This window comes from Oryzias latipes, chromosome 1 (genome assembly GCF_053564925.1).
Source record: "Oryzias latipes strain Hd-rR chromosome 1, Olatipes_Hd-rR_3.1".
Lineage (NCBI taxonomy): Eukaryota > Metazoa > Chordata > Actinopteri > Beloniformes > Adrianichthyidae > Oryzias > Oryzias latipes.
In genome coordinates this window covers 35050359-35073777 of record NC_136237.1, presented here as the reverse complement: position 1 = coordinate 35073777, position 23419 = coordinate 35050359, and the positions used below count along the sequence as shown (strand labels likewise).

The 23419-nt window shown below is 39.9% G+C and overlaps 2 protein-coding genes across 4 annotated transcripts; both read left to right on the top strand.

Annotated features, from left to right (window-relative positions):
• The first annotated feature begins 1748 nt into the window (after window positions 1-1748).
• scrn2 (secernin 2) lies at window positions 1749-12434 on the top strand. Of its 2 annotated transcripts, none has more exons than XM_023955178.2 (9): window positions 1749-2051; window positions 2657-2819; window positions 5848-6029; window positions 6408-6607; window positions 7985-8200; window positions 8275-8440; window positions 9388-9568; window positions 10213-10369; window positions 12064-12434. In XM_023955178.2, exons 2-8 carry the CDS (start codon window positions 2658-2660, stop codon window positions 10363-10365), a joined length of 1260 nt encoding a protein of 419 aa, XP_023810946.1. In that variant the 5' UTR covers window positions 1749-2051; window position 2657; the 3' UTR covers window positions 10366-10369; window positions 12064-12434. The 2 variants fall into 2 exon arrangements, with proteins under 2 accessions (XP_023810946.1, XP_020569521.2); XM_020713862.3 differs by lacking the exon at window positions 1749-2051 and adding an exon at window positions 2189-2397.
• A 1380-nt stretch (window positions 12435-13814) lies between these two features.
• Window positions 13815-23280, top strand: commd1 (copper metabolism (Murr1) domain containing 1). 2 transcript variants are annotated; one of them, XM_020713926.3, is made up of 3 exons: window positions 13815-14039; window positions 19673-19975; window positions 22656-23280. In XM_020713926.3, the coding sequence occupies exons 1-3, from the start codon at window positions 13866-13868 to the stop codon at window positions 22761-22763; spliced, it is 585 nt and encodes a 194-aa protein (XP_020569585.1). In that variant the 5' UTR covers window positions 13815-13865; the 3' UTR covers window positions 22764-23280. The 2 variants fall into 2 exon arrangements, with proteins under 2 accessions (XP_020569585.1, XP_004065718.1); XM_004065670.5 differs by having other exon boundaries at window positions 13819-14039; window positions 19673-19963.
• Window positions 23281-23419: the final 139 nt, after the last annotated feature.

The window sequence follows — 23419 nt, the reverse complement described above, 5'->3', positions numbered from 1 at the left end:
TGGATGTCAGGTCGTTTATGTGTGGTCCATTGAATGTGAGAACTGGACTGACTGCGATGTCACCCACAGAAAATGGCTCGCTTCCGGTTCCGAACAAATGAAGTCAAATTCTGTCACCATTTTTTCGGATGCTGCGTTGTTGGAGCCAGACGACGTCAGTAAGCAGTGATTGGTCAGAGTCAGTCTGAGTCAACATTTTGATTGCAACAACTCTCGCCAATCAGGAATGAGCTTGTTGGAAGTCCACACCCCTAACACTTGACAGCGGGCTTGGGAGAATCTTTCAATTAAGCATTTTGAACATTCTTTGAGTAACTTGTAATTAAAAAATAATAACATAAAAAATATGGATTGGCAAGAACGTATTAAAAAAGGTAGCAAGAACGGTTATTCTGACACATATAATGACTGAGTAATAGCTGCTTATTTCTCAGTTGAATGGGACTCTGGCTTTTTGGAGCCAGCGGGTACTTCCTGTTTGGAAGAAAGGAGGGAGGGCCCACTAAGTCCAGTTCTTATTTGCAGTCAATGCTGTGGTGCTGGCTGCGTTACCTATTGCAAGGTGTTATGGGTCTTCCCAGCTTGGTTCTTACATGTATGATGCACACAGTGAAGCTATGTTCACTCCGGCCTGTGCAATGCACAATCAAGCCGCCACTTTCAATGAAAAGTCTACATGAATGCAGATAATTGGACTTCCGCGTTCAAAACTCTTGCATTCATGCGTTGCTGCACAAGTTTAACAATCAGTTTTTTGGCTCTACGTTCAGAACGTGTAGCCATTGAACACACGTTCAAAGTTAAACCAGTTGAACTTTGAGCAATGAGGCACTCTGATTTGGTAGCGACGTATGGGTAGCGGAAGTGGCAACTGTTTGAAAATTGATCACGAAGTAGTTATTAATTGTGGTTTGTGCCTGCAAGACATAATTAATGACATCCTGGGAAAGAAAAAGCCTGGAGGAAGATCAGCACCGCTTGGACATTTCACACCAAGCCTCCAACTGTGAGTACATACGCTAGAGTGACCAATGGGGATTCGGTTAAGGGGCGTGTGCGGCATAAAAGGGGAACAGGTGTGTGTGTTGGTGTACCACTTGGCCGTTTCTGGTTTTGGGGTGCATTGTGCATTTTTGCTGTGTATGGTATACGTTTGTTTTCACATTCTTATACATTGTGTTTGGTGTTTTGGCTGATTTCTTATAACATTTTTGTGGATGTCACATTGTTGTTTATGTCATCTTCTTTTGGTTGCAGTGCCGCTGCTTTGGCTTGACTGTACAAAATGAATAAAAGGACATGAACCTGTCCACTTGTCTTCGCTCTGGTTTCTGCCGTCGTGGCACGCACCTGCGGAAACCATTTTTTAATGGTATAGGCCAATTCAATTCAGCCTCAGACAGATCTATCTGGTTGGATCATATGAACATAAATTGATTCATCAATTAATGGTTACACCCCTATTTTGTAAAGAAAGCTACTATAATATGTTTTTTTTTGTTTTGTTTTGTTTCTGACCTGCTTAGCTTCCATGAAGAATAAATTATAAAAGAAATACATTATCGAAACAACACTAGAAAATTTCAACCAAATTTTCAATAAAGTGTCAGAATATTGTGGTTAGAATGTTGCTGTTCTCACCTGTGCTGCTGTGTTACCTGGGTTGTTTTGGTAAAAGCTCTGACGTTGGTAAACTTCTGAACGCTTGTTTACTTTAGTGATTACCGGGTGCGCTCGAGCTTGACGTCACACAGACGTGAAATTACGAGTGAAGCTGAAATCCGTTTTGGTTTAATTATACTTGTACGGTTATGATAGGAGGCTCCACAACAACCCGTGAGTGACAGCTGTGGAGGGGGTGGGGGGTGGGGGATCCGTCGCTGGGGACCGGAGGTGTGGACTGGACTCTGAGGCGGGGATCTGAGCCTGCGGGCAGACGAGACGAGACCTTTAAGTACAGACCTTTGGATTTCGGCGTCACGTGACCCGCTCCCTCCAGCCGCCCTGCTCCCAGCTGGCCGCCGCTCTCAGCGCTGAAATAACCCCAGCAGGTAAACACTTTGTGCCGCGCGCTTTTGACTTTTTTTTTTAACTGAACCCACCCTCTGCCGAACCTTTTCCACCAGCCGCTGCCTCCCCTCTCTAGAAAAAAAAAAGACACGAATCTCCGATTCCCCCCTCCCCCTCTCTCTCCTCCCAACCACCACCCCGGAACAGACCGGTCCGCGCTGGGAGGCGACGCGGCGTGGCCGCGGCCTCTGCTCGGTCACAACAAACACGGCGCTCGCGCCGCTCCTCCTGCACTTTTCTGCGACATAATTTCCGGCTCTGAAAGCGGCAAATGTGCGCACAGGGCGTTAATAGAGCAACGTGGCGGCGGGATTTGTGGAGATTACGGTGAATAAAGTGCTCTTCCTCTAATCCCTGTGTGAGGAGATGAGCGCGCACTGGCTGGTTGGTTCCGAGGGAAGGAACTGCGTGCGCATATGATGGTGGAAGAGTGGAGGCTTGCACATTTCTGCGGGATGCCAAACGCACTGACTCATGATGATTGCTGCCAAATCTGCTTGTTTACAGGAGGCAGTGAAGTTGCTGCTTATGCTGCATTTCATCACCGTGGAGGATCCTGACCTGTGTTCTGCTCTGTGTGTTTCAGGATGGCAGAGCCCCCCATGTCCTGTGACTGTTTTGTGTCCTTGCCCCCTGGCTCTCGGGATGACCACGTCATTTTTGGGAAAAACTCTGACCGTCCCCGGGATGAGGTGCAGGAGGTCGCCTACTATCCTGCGGCATCAAATCCTCCAGACTCCATGTTGGAGGTAAAGCAGGATCTGACCTTTTGGAAAAAGCCAAGGAAGTGGAGTCCATATGGTTGAACATTAACTTGATGGACTGACGCTGACATATCCTTTTCGGTTAATGGGTAAAGAGAAGGAAGTGTTGAAACTCTTGAGTAAACGCAACAGATCCCCGACATGATGGTTGCATCAACGAAACCTCCATGTTTTGACAGATCACTTTTCATAGGCTGTCTCACACCCGAGTCCTCTTGCACATTTATTTTTTCTAAGTACATTTTGCCCTAAAGTACTTCACTGGTGTGGAGGATAAAACGTGTCTTCTTGAAGCTAATGTTTTACTCATCCAGAGGTGCATACACCAGAGGGATAACCTCTGACCTCACCCATAGTAGTCTGAATGGGGAAAGTGAGGCACAAAGGCTATGCTCACACTGCAGGGCTTAATGCTCAATTTAGACTTTTTGAAAACATTTGATTTTTTTGCAAGGCCGTTCACATTTCCAATTAAATGCAAACTTTTGTGATCTCCTGTGTGACCGTGAAATGACCCAGAAGTGACCCGCATACGCAGAAGAGTACTCAACGGTGAACGACGTCACTCGTTGTTTGCGGAAGTAGCTTACGTTAACAATGGATGTCAACAACAGTGTTGTCAACAGCGGAGCTCTTTTTGCATTAATAAATTTATTTTCACAAAGCAGCCAGCACAATTACAATCTTCTCATTTTAAGAAGGCATTGGAGCCAGGATCGTCTGTACCCACTGTTGTAGAATGGGAATGTGAATGTGCTGGGGGCGTGTGCTGTGAATGTGCTGTGTGTGTAAGAGAGAGGAGAGAGCGCGTGCAGCGCAGTGGGGAATGAGGGGGGCAGCGCATTCATGTTGTGTTATGGAGGAAGGAGAACGATAATAAAAGAAGGCTTCCATCCAGCAGAACTGCTATTGACTCTTTATTAACCCGCTCTGGAGAATCTGAGGGTTCAAGGAAGTGAACCCCGAAGGAGGATCCGCCTTCGGTCCCCCGCGCTTCTTCTGACCACGGTCAGAAAGCGGAAAAAAAAGTAATCGCTGGAAAGGTTCAATACCATGCTCGGCCATTTCGCTGAAAATTTTTTCAAAAACTGCCTGATTGCGATAAGAGCCCTCGAGTTTGGCCTGAACAGAGCTGTCACCCTAAATATTAATCAAATCGGTGACCTCACTTCCCTTCCACTGACTGGTCTCAGCAGCATCGTCCGCCATGGTTGATGTTTATGTTCTCGTTCCCGCCTACTTCAACGCAGAATTATGACGTTTGTAGCGTATAAATGATGTATGGGTCGAATACATGTGGCCTGGCCGTTCGGACGGAGGTCCCATTTCAAAAGATCGGATACGTATCGGATTCAGGACCACATACCCAAGTGGCCTGGGTCACATTTGAAAAGATCGGAACTGTGTCGTTCAGACTGTCATGAAAAGATCAGATACCGGTCGCATAGGGGCAAAAAAATCGGAATTGGGTCGTTTCAGCCTGCGGTGTGAACGTAGCCAAAGTGACTGTACTCCCCAAACTGAAAATGCTGATTGGGCAGGACAGATTAAAGAGAGTTCACCCACCTGCCAATCAAAAAATTAAATCCACGACACTTCGCATACATTTGGTGTAAATTGACACATTTTTACCATGGGAGGCTTTGACATTGGAAATGTTAGATGGGGATCTTGAACTCCTTATGATGCTAAATTGCATGTTGGTCTTTCTGTAGTAACAGCTGGCTTGGATTTGTGAATAAACACTTTACATTTGCAAGGACTTGTGATGATACTTTAGAATTAACCATGGACTGTACATGAGAACTGGACTAAGTGATCCCTCCCCCCTCACGTTACGAATTAAGTACTCGTTGGGTCTTGCTCTCACACTATTTTTTAGTGTGTTCTTGCTAATCTTAATTTTTTTCACATTCTTTCCGTAGTGCTAGTTATAAACTGGCCAATCAGACGCTTCGATAAAAGTATGTGGTCTCACGTCTCACGTTTGAAATTTTTGATAGGCAGATTCTCCCGAGCCCGCTTTCAAGTGGTAAGGGTTTGGACTTCCAACAAACTCAGTCCTGATGGGTGAGAGTGGTTGCTATAGAAACATTGACTCAGACTGACACGGACTAATCACTGCTTACTGATGTTGTCTGGTTCGAACGTTGTGATATCGTGAAAAAAATGGTGACTAAATTGACTTAATTTCGTTAGAGCCACTTTCTATGGGTGACGTCCCACTGACTGTCCAGTTCTCATATACTGTGAATGTAGTCAATTCAGACAAGTGACAAGAGAATGGACAACCATTCAAGATGTCTGATTATACTTGGACCTGTGGTCAGAGGCTTGAGTGTGACCTGTGTCTAAAGATTTCAGACTTGAGTATGACTTGTTCCTGAAGACTATGAACTTGCTTTGATATTTTCATTTGAAGTTTGGACTTTATGTAGACCTTAGCCTGAGGTTTAACTGGGACATTGACTAAGGACTTGATATGTAACTTGGGAGCAGATCTTTGTGACTTGACATTTGCTCATATTTTGACTGGATCTTATCTAAAAGATTTGCTCTTCTGAAGAGAGACTTGAGACAGCACATGAACTTGGATAGACGCGAGGTACCCTTCTGGAAGGTTTCATGAGTGGGACACGAAGCCCGACACTGGGACCTCTCTCGAGTTCCCCTGGTATTTAGTTCCTCTGGTATAAATTGAAATAGGAAATGATTTTCCACCAAACCAAACAAAAGCATTGTTTGTCTTAATCTGACATACAAGAAAGCCTATCCTTGAGGTAAACACAAAACCTGTCTCATCGTTATGATTTGTTGATGTCGGCGCTGTGAGATCATTGTGGTGTGAAGACATTTTTCAGATGTCAACCTGTTGGTTTGCTTCTTTGTTGAAGTTTTTCTGTACACCAGTAATTTCTATGTAGAGATTATATTGTTGACAGCTCTTTGAAGAATGCAGGTGGTGTAAGAATCATGCTTGTTTCTCCTTCTCTTTGGGTTTTGTTTTCTACAGTGCACGTTTATCCAAATCCCTCAAGTAGAGCAGACTCATGCTGTCGTCCTCAGCAAACCTGCCTGGATGTGGGGTGCCGAGATGGGAGCCAATGACCAAGGGGTGTGTATTGGTAATGAGGCAGTCTGGACCAAAGAGCCCGTGTCCCCCGGAGAGGCTCTGCTAGGCATGGACCTGGTTCGGTGAGCTTCAGAAACCTTTGATATTTCTCACATACCTAGAAGACACAAAAACCAATCAAGGATATTGTGAACTAAGTAACGGTGTTAAGAAAATCCTCTAAGCCTTTGATCAGATGGGTGTGCAGATTGCTACGAGCGTGTTATGACAGGGGTCGTGAATGCTGGTGAAGCGTTGCCTGCAACGGTTCTTACCTGCAAAAGGAAGAACTCACTCAGCATGAAGAGCTGCAAAGGGTTTGTAAAACTATGCAGCACTTCCTTTCAAGCACATGGCAGCGAGCTTGCAGACATCACCCAACACGCTCAGCGTGTCTTCACGGTTTCTGCTAGACCAAATGATCAAGTGTTGAAAAAAACAGCAGAGGCTTTGACTTGCAGGCTGGGGCTGGAGCGTGGTGACAGCGCCCGGGCGGCGCTGACGGTGATCACCGACCTCCTGGAGCAGCACGGCCAGGGGGGCCAATGCAGGGAGGATCCCGAGCCCTTCAGCTACCACAACACCTTCCTGCTGGTGGACCGCCATGAGGCGTGGGTGCTGGAAACCGCTGGAAGGCTCTGGGTGGCGCAGAAAGTGTCAGGTATAGATAAAATAATTTAACTGCAATAAATCTGAGAATCTCGCTAAACTCAAACAATTTAGAAGCTTTGGAACTTTTCACAAACACACTTGATAGAAAAGGTGATCTAGAGATGAATAGCAAACGCCAAAAGAAAAAAGGATATTTGGTTTCTGAATAGTGCTTCTTAAATGAAGACAAAAATGTAAACCTCTTTTATGTTATGAATTATATGTTTTATAAAAGTTGATTTGAAAGGAATTATTAAATAAAACAAATAAGGCTTACTTATCCCCTAACAGTTTATATTTAGTTCATTTTTATTGAGTTAGTTGCATTATTTAGTTAAATTTTTTAGCACTTTCCCGAATTATTAACATCTTCTAAAACTTTCTTGAACTTTCTGCAGTAAATAAAGCAGTTAGTGTGAAAATAGGCTCTTTTAGCTGTTCATTTAAAATTTATCGCATTAATTTCTGAAACTTTTGGATACATTTTTTACTAGCATTCAGTATTTATTTAGAGAAGTGTATAATATTCCTTACATTGTTTTTATTTTAGAATATTAGATTATATTTACATTATATTACATTTTTTGTCGTTAAAAATGTTCAACATACCTTTAATTTTTTTGTTGTGTTTTAAACGTTCCTTTGATAATTTAGCATCCAGCGCAGCACTTGTGCTATTACTTTCACCTGTTTTACATTTAATAAGCGTAACCCAGATAAATTTGTATTCTTTTTAGTTTTTGTGCATCTCTTTTGTGCATTTCATTTTTTTAAATATTTAACCTTTAATTATTCAGGCAAGACAGATTAAGAAAAAAAATCTTGTTTCCAATTGTGACCTGGAAAAAGGCAAGAACTTTTGAAAAAGAAAAGTAAATGAAGTCACGACAGAAACAATCGGGGTAAAACAGCCATAACACAAGATGATACTTAAAATAATAAAAATAAATAAATTATTAGAAATATAGGATTCTCAGATTTAGATTTTCTAATAAATTTTACACATACTAGGTACCAGTAATTTAGAAATTTTAGTAAATACTTTGCTTGATCTGTTGCTGATCTTCAAATATTTTTGCCTTTTATTTAAAGAATGTTAAAATATTTCTGTATCTAAAATGATTTCTTGCAGAAATCTGTGTTGTTGTATGTACCATAGTTTTTTTTAAGAGCATAAAATAAAAATGTTTCTCCACTGGCATTGTTGTTTCAAAGTTCAGGTCTAGTCTGAGGAATCTAATTTTTTCATTTGTGACGCTCATCATGATGGATGTCAAACTACATATAACAATTCAAATACATTACTTCTTCATTCAGGAGATTGGATCTTTTTTTATTTTTTATTTGAAGTAAGATAGTTTAAAAGTGTTCGTCTGATGGTTCTCAGAGGGCGTAAAGAACATCTCCAACCAGCTGACGATTAGCACAGAGATCTCAGCCGAGCACCCAGAGCTGCGGAGCGTGGCCCAGGCTCAGGGCTGGTGGGACGGCCAAGAAGAGTTCAACTTTTCTCAGACTTTTAGCCCAGAGAACCCTCCTACCAGGATGGAGCTAGCCAAGCAGCGCTACAAAGGAGGCACTGCACTGATCCAACAGCACAATGGTAGGTTACCCTGTTTGAACTACGGGGGTTTCTGTGGAAAAGCAGTGCATGCAGTGTGTGTGTCTCCTCCTCAGGCTCAATGACAGCAGAGGTGATGATGTCCATTCTGAGGGATAAACCCAGTGGGATCTGCATGGACTCTGGGGGGTTTTGCACCACAGGCAGCATGGTGTCCGTCCTACCTAGAGACATGAACCTGCCTTGCATTCACTTCTTCACTGCCACCCCCGACCCATCAAGGTTAGCTGCTAAATTGAATGCTGTATCGTGTATTCACTCAAACAGCGTTCAATTATTTTACAAGCAACTTGAAATAAAACAAATAAAACTCTATTCTAAGGTTTTTAAATTCCCATTTTTTGCAGTCTATAAGCCGATCACTTCAGTTAATGTGGAAGTTTTAGGCTTATATGAAACAAAAAGTATCAAATTGTATAATGAAGTGTGATATGATTTAGCTAGGCAGGCTATTGCTATTGTTAGCATGCTATTTTAATAAATGTATCTGTGCTAAAAGATAAATAAACAATATTAGATAAGCTATCACTAAGCTAAGTCTGTTATTTTGAGATTTTGAAGTTGTTTTACTTTGATGAATTTGTGGAACCAGACAAGCTAATGCTAACATTAGCATGCAATTTCCTTATTATGTAGGACTTCTGAATGTTGCATTCGCACCAATTTCTGAGAATTTAACCAGTTCTTTTTATACATTTTTATTTTGTCATTTTATTTTATTTTTATCACTTTGAACAAACACATTTAGTTATGGTGTTCTCACATGTGAATGCTAGCTCAGTATTTGCGAAAAGGAGGCGGGAGAATAGATGTGATCATATGCGACTTTTAAAAACACTTGTGAATAAAAACACTTACAGCTCACTTGAACACACAGAACTTCCCATCAACTGCTTTGACCAATCCTATGCCACTTGGCCTCTCTAGGCATTCAGGGAAATGTAGTTGTATCTAAAGTTCCACCAGTCAAGCTATCCCTTCCAATCAAGTTTAGAGGTTCAAACATATATGTCATCAGTCTAACCAATAAAATTTGCCCCTACAATTAAAAGGTTTTGGCCAAAAATCAGTCACAGAAACTCTTGTGTTCTGTCTGAGATGATGGGGATGTGAGTCCATCATTCTCTCTTTCCTGTCTCTCCCTCCGGTCGACCCCGCCCCTTTGGCAGGTCCATTTTCAAGCCTTTTATCTTCTCGGATTGTCCCACCCGAGTGCTGAGGGTGGTCTCCCCACAGTTCGGCCCGGACGACCCCGTCAGGAAGCAGCCGCGTTTCCGGAGCCGCGTGGACCGCAGACACGACCTGTACAAGGCCCACCAGGTGGCGCTGAGCAACATGGAGAGCAAGCCGGTGCGCACACATTCATTCCCATTGGATCAGGTTGTCATGCTAGGTGCGCTTAACAGTACCTGCACATAAATCCCAGAGCAGAGTTGAAGATGTTTCCTGCGTCACTCAGACTAAACATAAACCTGCTGCAGGAGCACATTTCAGGCTCCAACTGAGCAAGCAAAGCGCTGCAAAACAGGTTTTCTATTTAGGCATTTTTGCTGATGTCCTGTCTCCAGATTATAATTGTAATTACAAGATAAGTGCAGGTCACACACAAGCCAGCATCCAGTTTGGTCTCAGATTAGTCACTAACAAGACTGGCTTCAGTTCCCAGAACACAGTGACGTAGGAAATCCTTGTTTTCTTTAGGGTAAATCTGCATTTTATCTGTAATTTGTTTGGAGAAAGCATCTTAGAAGTTGAAAAGTTTACTTTCAGTTGTGTTGAACTAATAAAGTAAACTTTACAACTTCTAAGAATGCATTTAGAATTTGTCTTCTGATAAATACAATGATGTCTCAATTTTTTGGGGGGGAATATTACGTTTTTTTCTTTTGAATAGTTAGTTTTGAAAAGATTTATGTTTTAGCTAAGAGTTTTATCTTCTGTTTGAAACTCAAATGACCCAGTTATCCGGATATTCAATCCTGCGTCTTCCTCAGGATGAAGGTCTAGCCGTCTACGACATCCTGAGAGATCTGGAGTCCCAGTGTCTGAGTGAGATATCAGCCATGCTCAACGGGGAGATACCAGGAGACGAGCTGGGAGACCTGTTCTTTGACTGTGTAGACACAGAGATTAAGTTCTACCAGTGAGAAGGTAGGAGCGTTTTAATGTCTGCGTGGGTGGATCTTCACTTCCTCTTTGGTTTGAATTCACTTAAGACAGAGGTGGGCACTGAGGGCCACATTCCTGCATGTTTTCCAGCATACCCTGCTCTGGCATGTTCTAATTGGCTGGACACACCTGAACCAGGTAATCAGCCATGAGTAGGGCAAGATTATTGGCTGGACACACCTGAACCAGGTAATCAGCCATGAGTAGGGCAAGACTTTCTGGAAATCATGCAGACACACCGGCCCTCGAGGCCTGGAATTGCCCACCCCTGACTTAATACAACAAAAATAGGATATAGTAGTTTTACAGTGATGAGGATGTTTCACCGCAATGACCTGAGTTGAAATTCCCGCCAAAGTCAGCTTCCAAATCCCCAGCCGGCTACTCTAAAACGGAGTGGCTTCTCATCGTGGCAGCGGGCTATAACTTTGCACCCAGAATATTCGGACTAAATTTAAAATGTATGTGTGAGAGATCGAGGGGCCAGAGAGGACAACAGAAGTTTGTCAAAAAATTAAAGTTTTTAATTTTTCTCAAAAAATGTAAAACGATTAACAAACTGGGCCCTTAAAAAAGCTCAACATAAGCATAATGAACTCAGGCAACCAACTTAACTTTAACATAAGAAACTGAACAGACCAAGTAACAGAAACAAACTGACCTAATGAGAGCTGACATGCTCGTGTTTCAGGCCACCCAGTGGTTATTTGCTGAACTGACCCAACTCCAGGTACTTTTATTTATTAATTGGCCTCAAAGAGGAAGTCAAAGTGTTCTTCTTTAGTCCAATTTGGTGCTCTAAGCCAAACCTTTTCCTGATATGCTTGACGCTGCTTCTCATTATTGTGTTCATTTCAATAAGCAGAGATGTTAGGAATGAGAGTAAAGATTTATTGTGTTACGGAAAAATAAGTCTGTAATCTTTGGTGGTTAGGCTCCGGATGAGCTTAAACCATAGATGTGCCAACCCAAGAGCCTAGACAGTGATGGTGGTTAAAGGTCAGACCGTTCTATTGGTTCATAAAGAAGGCTTAATTGATGATGATGTGTTAGTGAGGTAGAACTTCCTTATTGAAATTGCACCAGTGTTGGTATTTTAAAATCAAAGTGAAACTTTAAGAGTTTTAAGCTTAAAATAAACTAATATAAAACTAAGACTACTAAAGACTAATCCACACCCAAAAAAACAACACTTGTAAAACGTCAACTAAACATGGACTTTTTACTGTTTGTTATAATTATTTTAAAACAGACACTCTCTTCTAACTTTACGACTGAGTTTTAGGGCTACCAAAAAAAAAAGTAAATTTACGAGATTTAAAGTTGTAAATTTACAAGAAAAAAAGTCACAAGTTTAGCCTATGACTTTAAAAGTCATAAATATACAACTTTATTCTTGTAATTTTACAGTTATGACTTTTTTGTCGTAAATTTACGACTTTAAAGTCGTAATTACAAAATAATTTCCGTTTGTAATCTGGCCCTAAAACTCCGTCGTAACTCTACTAAATACATTTATTTTAGGATGTTTGCCAACATAAATATATATCTATGAAATAAATCTGTTAAGGAAAAAAAACACAAAAAAGTACAAAATATATATAGTTTTGTTTACGGTGACGGGGCATTTCTGCAAATTAACTCCCAAGTTTACCTGTTTCTGTCTTCTGTTACAGCGCCCTCACGTGGACACTTATATAGCTGCAGGAGATGGCCCTGGGACTGGTAAAAACAAAAAACGCCAGTGTGTCTCGCCCGCTTTGGCTCCGCCTCACCCCAAGCAACAGACTTTTCTAAATTAATTCCATCGTTAAAAACGGACGGAAAGTTTCAGCGGCACGTGTGTTTGGAGCATAGTTACCATCTGTGTCACCCAGGGAGTAACGACTGCACCTCAGTAGTGAGAATGTAGACTTCACAGAAATCCAGGTAGAGCTGTGTGATGTTGCACAAGTGTGGCATTCGTTTAACAACTGATAAGGTTGTCCTTTTAAAGTGGCTGCCTGTAGGAAAAGATTGAATAAAGAATGTGCAGATCTTGTTTGAAGAGTCTTTGTTAGAGTATTTACATTGCAGAAAACATCCTCACACTAAAACATTAACAGAATTATTGATCCAGTTCCTTGAATTTCTCTCCATAGGTTTGCAACCAAATATCTGTAAATTCTAAATTTTAAGATTATTATTGTGCATTATCTTGCATTGCCTTTCCACCAACAAAAATTAAATGTGTACAAAATAATATTGTGCATAGACGAACGTGTCAATAGCACATAAAAGAAATTTGAAAACATTGTTTTTAATTTGTTTTCAATATTTGTCAGTAGAAACCTTGCTAAAATGTTTTTTAAGCATCTTTTTGAACTGATTTTTACCGTACCTTGACTTAAAGTCATCTTAAATTGATTCTTTCCACATAACTAACTAACATTAATTATTTTAATGAAAAATGTCAGGAAAAAAATAGACTTAAAAAAGTAACTATTTATTTCAGCGACAATTCGATTCATATAATTTGTGGTTGCCGATTCACAGTTGAAATTGGTTGATTCTGAACAATCCCATTCTAAAATTCTAAAATCAATCCAGGACATCTTTATCCCAAAAAACCAACCAGTGTGACTCAGAGTACTGAACAGTGCAGGTGAAGTTTTCCAGGATTCATTGTATTTCTTGCATGATAATCAAGTGTGAATTAAGTTATTTTAACAAACAAACAAGTAAACAAGAATTAACAAAAAAACCATTCACATTTTAGTTTCCTAAAGTTCATTCCTTGTTGTTTTTCCACATCAAAAGAATCCAGGGGAACATTGTTGGAATATTCTACCACACTGTTTAGTCACATGTCTTTGCTAAATTCATAGTATTTCCACACATTGGACTGGAATGATGGACTGATCAGTTTTTACTGTAATCAGAATCGGTTTATCTAAATTTGAAATGATTTTATCATGGTAAAGGTTGATTCTATTTAATTCCATTACCAACTTGCCTTAAACAGATTGTTCTGCTTGGATCATGGGAATATAAATTGATTTATTAATTAATTATTAATTAATTATTGTTGGTAATTAATTGTTAGACCCCTATAAACAATGTTAAATGTTTGCCAATGATAATTCACAACAAAAATGAAGTGCTTTGTCCATAAAAGAAGAGGAACAAATAAAAATGTGAATATTTGTGAACTTATATGAGTTGTTTTATCTATTACAAAGATTTACAAAAACATTCCTTTTGAAATGTGCTGCTACATTAAATATTAATAGTCAAACTAATGATTTTCCTGTTTATAATTTTTTAGAAACATTAATACAATTTTTTTTCTTTTTTAAAACTACATAAGATAAAGATTTGAATTAAAAAAATAAAACCTGTAAAAATTTTTTGTTATAAATTACCATTCCCACAATGCCTTGGAAACTGTCACGTGATTTTACGTACAAGCGTCACGTGACACCAACAGTAGGCAAACATGGCGGACGTCGAAGTTCCGAAGTCTTTGAGCGGTCTGTTGAACGGAATCGCTCAAAAAATGTTTTTTAACAATGACGAAATGACAGAGGAGCTGCTGAAGAGCGAACTTTTCCCGGAGCTGCCGCAGGAGGAGTTCAAGGCTCTGCACGAAAAGATGAGAGGCCTCCTAAAGGTAAGAAAACACTTGAAATGGAAGAAGAAACAGACAATTTTTTTCCCTAAATTAAACGCCTCGTCTGGCTTAGACAGAAATTATATTTCTTACGCAAACAAAACAAAACGAAAAGGAAAAATTTCTTCTGTAAAGGAAGCTGTGAATTCTGACCGCCGCAGCAGGTCCGTGAAGAAACTCGATTTACATGAAAAGCGACATAAATGACCTGAAACAAGTTACATATTAGGCAAACGAATTAATGCAAATTAAGCAACTAAATAAATGCAGAAGTTGCCACATTAAGTGGTTAAATTTGCTAAAATTGTTGGAGAAAAAGAACTGTGAATCATAAACGCCACACGAAGAAACTTCTAAAGCTCATGAATGAAAAAACGATAACTACAAAATCGTAATACGTTTCCAAAAGAGAGGATAACACATGCAATCAACCCTTATCTTTAAGTACTACACTTAATATTAATTCAATATGATAGCAAATTATACTATATAAACCATGTACATGTACAGTGTACGAACTGAATTGAAACATACGTTTATGAAATAGTAAATGAAAAGTAAACTTCTAGTACGTATACTGTAGCTCTAAGTATATTTGTAGTACCCTTAAGTGGACTACTTTTTGCAAAGTTAAGCCTTATGATTTTTTTAAGAGTAAGGATTTTAAATAGTTGCCATGGTAAGTTATTCATCATAAGCAATTTTCTTTAGTGCAAACCTCTTCTGAACTGCTAAAAGTCTAATATTTAATACTAAAAAAAAAATCTTTCTTGCTCAGTTTGCTCCTCTTCTTCACCCTTAATGTTTTTCTCCTTCAAAAAATACAAGAAAAAAAATCCCCGTTGTCATCAAACTTTATTAATCTAAAGTACATATGTTTATATAAGATATTCGATGCTGAATTCCTTTTTGGAGTTTAAGTTGGTGAAATAAGTTCTGTTAGGTTTTTTCGCATCTCACCCCAAGCCTGAAAGATATGGAGGCATCACCGGACATTCTGAAATAAATATATACGCCATTAATGAAATGTGTCATTATTTAAAATAGTCATTAAATAAATAGAATTGGAAATAACAAATTACAAAGACAATACAATTTTTATACATTTAAAGGTTGAAGAAAAAAATACATTTTACTTCTTGAATGGATTGAGATAAAACTATTTTATATCTATTATTTTTGTAGATGTACTTGTAATTATCTTTTTTCAAAATAAATATTAACATATTTTTTGGATTATTTGTTTTATAAAAGAAAAAATACATGTTTGTTCAAACACAAAAAACAGAACAGATGGTTGTTTTTTCATGCAAATACATTTTAGATTTTAGGTAACATGTTTGCTGTAAACTACAAAAACTACAGTAAACTACTCTACTTTTCAAAATGAGTCATGAAGAAAGCAAAAAGAAATATTTTCCTTGTTTTTTGCGAACATGTTAGTTTTCCTTTAGTAGGTACATTTCTCTTTGGTTTCATATCATAGTTTATTTTCTTTGAGCATTCAGTGTTATTCAGACAACAAATTTGGGAATTTTTCCCTTCATTTGTTCTTTTTTTTTGACATTCTAAGCTCGTTTGTTCTTTAGCCATTGCTGAGATAAATTTATGTTGGTATTTTGGAAGGAAACCGCCAGAAAGAGCCAGTCTGCTGAGGATGAACTTGGTGGTTATTTTTAGTTCAGTCTTGGTGCAACAGCACCACCTAGCGGCTGTAAATACACATTACATCCTGATCAGAGTACAGCAGCAAAGCATTTCTCTTTTGTTTGTCTTTAGAATAGTGATTTAATCATTCAAATTAATCAGTGTAGTTTCAGTAATCTATCAGAAATAGGCACTTTGATAATAATAATAATAATAATACATTTTATTTATAAGGCGCTAGGGCTGCACGATATGAGGAAATTTCGTGATGTTAATAATCAATATTGCGATGATGATCTAACTTGCGGTAAATGATCAAATAGCAAATCAACCAACAACATTTCCATTTCACTGCAACAGTTTAATTCAAATTATATCATGGTCCGGGTATATACTCGATTCTGATTGGTTGCTGGGTGTGCGTCAAAAAGTGACATACAACAGGATAACCGTGAAAAAAGAAGTTCCGGTCACCTAGCTTAAATGTTCTTTATCACTGCGCCGGCTTCTTTAAAACAACCTTTTGCTTCATCATCTGGACAAAAACAAGCGGTAAGAGGTGAACTTTCTCTCTGAACTGATGCTTTATTCAACTCATCGGAAAGATCAGCTTAAATATATTGCTTTATATTGCCAAATCTTGACTGCAGCGGTGGTGCGGCGCAACGCGGACTATTCGTACGCTGTTTGTGAGAAAAGCGATACAAATCGGGAAAAAAAACAAGAATTAAGAGCAAAAAACTGGTTAATATTTATTACTTTTGTAAGTGACCATGGTATGACAGGGGTTGACATAGCCCAGAAATTTGCACTGGCCCACAGGGCCAGTAGTTTTTGAAACTTACTGGCCCTGCCTGAAAGTTACTGGCCCGACACCGCGCATAGCGGGACCCGCCGCTCCGCAGGTGCTTGCAACTTTAGGGGGGTCCGGGGGCATGCCCCCCCGGAAACTTTTAATATGGTGCAATTTGGTGCATTCTGGTGACATCACTTATTTCTACACTTTTCAATGACTGAAAATAGACCATATCAAACTTAAATCTGCTCTAGTCTGTTTCAGATGTTTTGAAGAGAGCACTGCAGTGTAGTAGGTAACACTAGTTCAGAAGTTTTCATGGTGCTTCTAACGGCAAATATCACAATAAATCATAAACCTTAAATGTGTTAAAACAATCTAATGGCAGCTTGAACCATTTAACGAATCAAATAAATCCCTTAATGCATTTGACCAATCGGATGGACGCCTTCACATTGTTGACCAATCAGATGGAGCCCTGTTATGTTAGATGTTTGTAACCTATGTCAACGAGGGTCATTTGGAGTATAATTTTTAAACTGGGAATGGTTATTTGGTTATTTTGCTGTTTGTTTATATACCGCAAATTATATTGTTATCGCAATTTTAATCTCTGATATCGCATATCGCGAGTTTTCCTCATATTGTGCAGGTCTAACTGAGATCATTCAGCTAACTAGAAATACTTACTGCTTACAGTGTTGTACAGAAAAACAAAATTAAGTAGTTTAACATTCTACTGCATTTGAGTCTGAGATTCAGGTATTTGGAGTTGCCTTTGATTCTTTGACATTCAGCTTAAAGCTTAGTGGATACAGTTTCATCTTCAATGCATTCATTTAATATCTTGCTGTCCATACTACCAATTCCACCCATTACTCCATCCAACATATTCCTATCTATTCCTGCCATGTCTTCCACATCTCTGACATGCTTCAGTCTCTCTTCAGTGACGGTGTCAGATTTATAATCAAATGTAATAATAACCCACTGGCTTGTGCCTTCGTTGTTGCTGTTTAACATTGTTTTGTATTGAATTGTTACATTCAATAAAGTTTGAAAAAAAAAAGTAGTGAGCGCGTGCCGCGTGGTGCTCGGCAGTGAAAGCCGAGCGCGCGCAGGCGGGAGAGAAGGAGAAGTGATCAAAGGTTTCCCATAGAAACCCTTGAAGTCTGAACACAGGACTAGCAGAAAAACTAAATTATGAAGACGAGGTAAATCTACACGTTTTCGCAAAATTTACTTTATTGAAAAAGGTGAAGAATATATAAACCGTTAGATATTTTAGTGGCCCGAGCGGACAAGTGAAAAGTAAAGTCTTGTGGTCCGCACTGCTCGAAAAACAGGACCGGGCCAGCGGACAAATGGCTATGTCGAGCCCTGTATGAGCTTTGCGTCGGACGGTTCAGGCTTCCACGGTGTGCGTTAAAAAGTGATAATGCACACTTCTTCGGCCATTAACCCTTACTAAGAGTCCACATAACTTCAATTACACTCCAAATGACCCTGATCTACATAGGAGGCGAACATCTAACATAAGAAACCTCCAAACTAAACAAATAAATAAAAGAGCTCCATCCAATTGGTCCACTACGTGAAGGCGTCCATCTGATTGGTCAAATGCATAAATGGATTTATTTGACTCGTTAAAAACTTCTAGCTGCCATAAGATTGTTTTAGAACATTTAAGGTAACAATTTATTGCAATTTTCACAGACTTTTGCATATTGCACAGCTTGATATTGCGATAATGATACATTTGCGATTTATTGTGCAGGCCTATCAGGCACCTTTCTGAGCACCCAAAGTCGCTTTACCACATATATACAGGATATAAAATACAATAAACAGTTAAAATAACAACAATTTAAATATATATATAATTATATAATATAATAATATAAATAATATATAGATAATATATAATATTTGAGTTAACTTTGTGTCTAAATGTTCATTTACAGTTGACACATGAATAATCTAAATGCAGTGAAAAGAGTTTTAAACAAAAGATTCAGATTCAAATCAAATTGATATTTTCTTTAAAAATGCGGACGTAGTTATTCAAATCCATCAATGCTTTAAAAAAAAAAGCTCGTTTTCAATTTTTATTGCAAAAAAATATGAATGAATGATTCACTTTTTACTCAAATTAATAGTTAACTGAAAACAGTTTTTCACAACCAATCAAATCTAGTTTCAGAGTGAAATTTTAACTTTAAATTGATGATGGTGTTAAATTTTAACATTTTTCAAACTGAAGTTGTGAATTGAATCAGTTCTGTGTTTCTGCAGTGATATGCGCAATGTTTACAGTTAAGCAAGTCACAGATTCTACAGGTTATTCCACATAAAAAGCTGAGTTTGGTCTGAAATGTTCATCCTAGAAACACTTGAGCTGTGAAAGACAGAATCGAAACTTAGAATTGCAGAAATCACATCCTTTCATGTTTTTTTTTAAATAATTTATTTGTATATTGATGCAGAAAATAATTATTAGGTCAATAACTAAAGTTCCCCTCAAAACTCTGTAATGTAACCCTGGTTGTCGATGACAGAGGTCAAAGGTCACCAGGTTTTCACTGGAGCTCCTGTTTTGGTCCATTGTTGATGCAGATCTTCTTAATGTTTTGGGGCTGTTGCTGGGCAACATCATATTCTACCCTCTCCACAGACTCTCTGTCGGACTGAAGTCCAGAGACTAGCTAGGTCATTCCAGTAGCTACTTCTTTGCTGCCATGGCGATGTGTTTGGGATCAACGTCCTCCTTGAAGATGCAGCTATTTTTTTTTATCCTCTGTGCTCTCACTAACAGAAGGTTTTTGGCCAAAATCCCTCCATAGATGGCTCCATTCATCCTTTTCTTCAATAAAGATCAATTGTTCTATTTGCAGAAAAACAGCCCCATACTATGATGTTTCCACCTCCATGTTTCACACGAGGTTTGGTGTTGTTGGGATGAAGCTCGGCATTCTTCCTAGAATTAGAATTGGGAGAAGGTCATGTGATGAGACTCACAAACAAGAGGATTTTCTGGATTCTATTTTTACATTCTGCCTCTCATAGTTGAGTCTACAATGACAATTTTAGGCTATTCTCTACTTTTTAAGTGGGAAAACCTGCAGAATCTGTGACTGCCAGATACTTTTTTGACCTCACTCGGATGTTCTGCTCTTCCTTTTCTTCTCAGTCCATCTCCACAGCAGACATGGACCACGCCCAGCTGGAGGCCTTCCTCACAGCGCAGTCTAAAAAGCAGGGAGGTGGCGGGGTGAGCGCAGAGCAGGCCGCCGCCCTCTCGCGCTTCTGGAAGAGCCAACGCGTCCGCGTGAGGGAGCGGCTGCTGGCTCAAAGCCGCTGGGAGCCCTGCCTCAGGGGCCTCTCCTGGAGGGTGGACCTGCAGGCCGCCGGGCGTCAAAGAGACACGGAGCACAGCGGCCCAGTCGCCCTGATGGAGCTGGAACTCAGCAGAACCGGACAGGCGAGTCACAAAGTACACCAAAAATGCATTTTAACAAAAAAATCCAATTTGTAGCCAGGGGCTGTAAGCTAGCGGGAGAGCATGTCCTTTTTCAGAACCCACTCAATGCCTTTTGGGGTCATGGCGTTGTTGGAGCCTATCCCAGCTGCTGTAGGGCGATGGGGGGGGGTAGACCCTGGACAGGTCACCAGTCTGTGCAGGATCACACAACTAGAGACATCAGTCAACCTATGGAGCATGTTTTTGAGCTGTGGGAGGAAACCAGAGGGTCCGGAGGAAAAAAACACAGGGTTTCAAACCAGGGTATCCTCACTGCGAGGTGAGAGAGCTAACCACTACACCACCATGCAGTCGTCCCTTTTTATGATCATGATCAAAAGAGGTTTGGAGGACATGCAGAAACTTTTCACGCTTTTGTCCCTTTGCAGTTTATGTCGGTACCGTCTTGGGCTGCATGGTGGTGTAGTGGTTAGCACTCTCGCCGCTCATCCTGGTTCAAATCTTGTGGAAAGTAAGTGTGTGTGTGTGCGTGCGTGCATGTGTGTGTGTTTGTGTGAGAGAGAGAGAGTGTGTGTGTGTCATTGGTGTGGGTCTGTGACGGACTGGCGACCTGTTCAGTGTGTTACTCGGCCTTGCTAGACAGTAGCTGGGTAGACTCCTGCGACCCTGGTAAATGGTAAATGGCGTATACTTGTATAGCGCCTTTCTTCCTACAAGGACAAAGCGCTTTACAGTCACAGACCCATTCACCCAGTCACACACACATTCACTCACACATTCACGCACTGGTGGCGGCTCCGCTGCCGAACACAGGCGCCTGCCTACCACCAGAGGCAAGGTGGGGTTCAGTGTCTTGCCCAAGGACACTTCGACTCATGGGCGTGCAAGGCCCAATCTTACGATCATGGGTCAACCGCCCTACCGCTGCACCACGGCCGCCCTGCAAACAGATGAATGGATGATTTATTTGCTTCAAACGTTAATTCAATTATGGTTTCAATAAAGTCAAATCCAGATCGAGTCAAGATTAGTCAATAATCCTGCCTCCTTTTCTCCTTTAATACCGATTTTTTTTTTTTTTTTTTTTTTTTTAATGTGATGATAAAATTAGATCGGATTACCTTCCAGGGCCGTCAGACCGGCTTTTGTCATCTGGTCTGTCCTTTCAGACTATCAGACTATGTTAGGATTGCCGCTGAGTATTTACTGCTGCAGTAATCCAGATTGTGGGGGCAGAATTTTCCCCGCTGGAGCTGCTCGGTCAGGCGGATCCTGGTGATGCATTTCATTTGTTATTTTTTAAACTTGATTAGTCTGGCGCTTGTTTTCATGTTTGTGATGATTCTTCTATGATCAGAAAAATGCTCCCAAGAGCCAGATGTGCTGTTAGATTATGTTCTATTGAGAGGAAGGGGTAGCAGCTGGAAAGAAGAGGGATTCATTTATTTTGTTTTAAATCACAATCATTGACTTTTGCCCACTTTGTTGTTTTTTGTTGGATTTTTCTGTTTACAAAACCAAGGAGGTCCTGCTTTGATGGAGGAGGCAGGTTGTGGGTTAGAGTCCCTGGGTGAGGGGTTCCTGAGAGGCTTAACCTTTTGGTGATATGCCATACAGTCTAAATTGCAGGTTAAAGAAGAATAAATGTGCAATTATTTTTAGAAGGACGGGATTATGATGGACAGACACAAAATCTGGATTTAGACCAACACAGGAGGAGCTGGACTACAGTCACTTTACTGCCAGTCGAACAAAACCCAGACGTACAACTTTTCCTGAACGCTAAAGTAGCTTTGTGTCTCATCACTGAATGAAACATTGATATAAAAGTGGGCCTGCACAATAAATCGCTAATTTATCGTTATCGCAACATCAAGCTGTGCAAATACGCATATCGCAAAAGACGGTGAAAATTGCTATAAACAGTTAAACAATCTTATGGTTGCTTGAAGTATTTAACAAATCAAATAAATCCATTTATGCATTTGACCAATCAGATGGACGCCTTCACGTTGTTGACCAATTGCATGGAGCTCGTTTATGTTAAATGTTGGCCTCCTGTGTAGACAATGGGTTAACTTTTATTTAAATTAATCTGCTGCAGTGAAATGGAAATTATTTTTTTGGTTGTTTTGCTATTTGTTCATGTACCACAAGTTATATCGCCAAAGTATGTGAACTATATCAGATTAATTAGGAATTTAATTGAGTCAAAACTAGTGAATCTAAAGAATCTACTCAATCCAGGCTCTGGTGATTTTGAATCTATTCTGTAAATCTATGGTGCATGATTTATTATTAAATTATTAAATTTATTTATAAATTTAAATTTATGTAAATTTATTTATTTACCCAGCTCTAGTTCTCATATGCCATCCCTTGGTTGCTGGAGCCTATCCAGCTGGTGTTGGGCTGGATTGGAAGATCCCAGACTTGGTTCCCCTCTGCCTCCTGCCCATGTGTCAAAGGGTTCTTGGGCAAGGCACTGAAGCCCATGGTGCCCCTGGTGGTTTTACGTTAGCGCCAGTTTGTGGTAGCGGAGCCGCCATCAGTGTGTTCATGTGTGTGTGAATGGGACAGTGACTGTAAAGCACTTTGGGCCGCCTAAGAAGTTAGTAAAGTGCCACTAAAAGCACCTTCTGAATAATATGATCGTTTTTAAGTACATTGAGTTTTTTTTCTTTTCTTTCAGGACTCAGAGTTTGTGTGTGTGGAATTTAATGAAGCCAAAGTCAACGAGGTTCTGAAAAAACTCTCTGACATCCAGGAAAGCATTGACAGAATTGTTCACAGAACCTAAGAGCTGCTGAGCGGCAGCGCTCTACTGCACCCCCTTCCTGCCAGGCGGAGTACTGCAACAAAGCAGCATCGACCAGTTTGTACGCACTCTGAGAGAATTCGCACTTTCCATTACAACCTCTTAAAGACTCTGACAGTGGACATGTGTAAAACTGATAGAAGCGTGTAAAGGTATGCACATATGCAGTTTTCAACATATTTTGAAACTAAAGCTGTTCAGAAAGCAGTGATCTAGTGTAATAAAGACCAAAATCATTCCACCTCAGACGATGAGGATCAGTATTTATCAACAAACATGAACCTTTCAATGCTAAAGTTAATTTTTTGTAGTTTTTTTTATGATGGGCTCACCTCAACTTAAAAAAGTAGAATTTTCCACTAGACGTTAAGATTTAATCTGTTCATTTTGAAATAATTGTGTCCTTAAGCATCTCATCATGTCCAACACCTTAGAAAACTTTGCCTGTTAATAAATAAAATGTTCAAATGTGAAGTGTTAATAAAAATGATGCATAGAGTTTCTGTTTTTTGTGGTTTGAATGGGGATCTGGCCGACGTTTCTATGGCAACCACTCTCGCCAATCAGGAGTAAGCTTTTGAGAAGGCCACACCCCTTCCACTTGAAATTGGGTTCACATACATGTCAGTGGGTGTTTG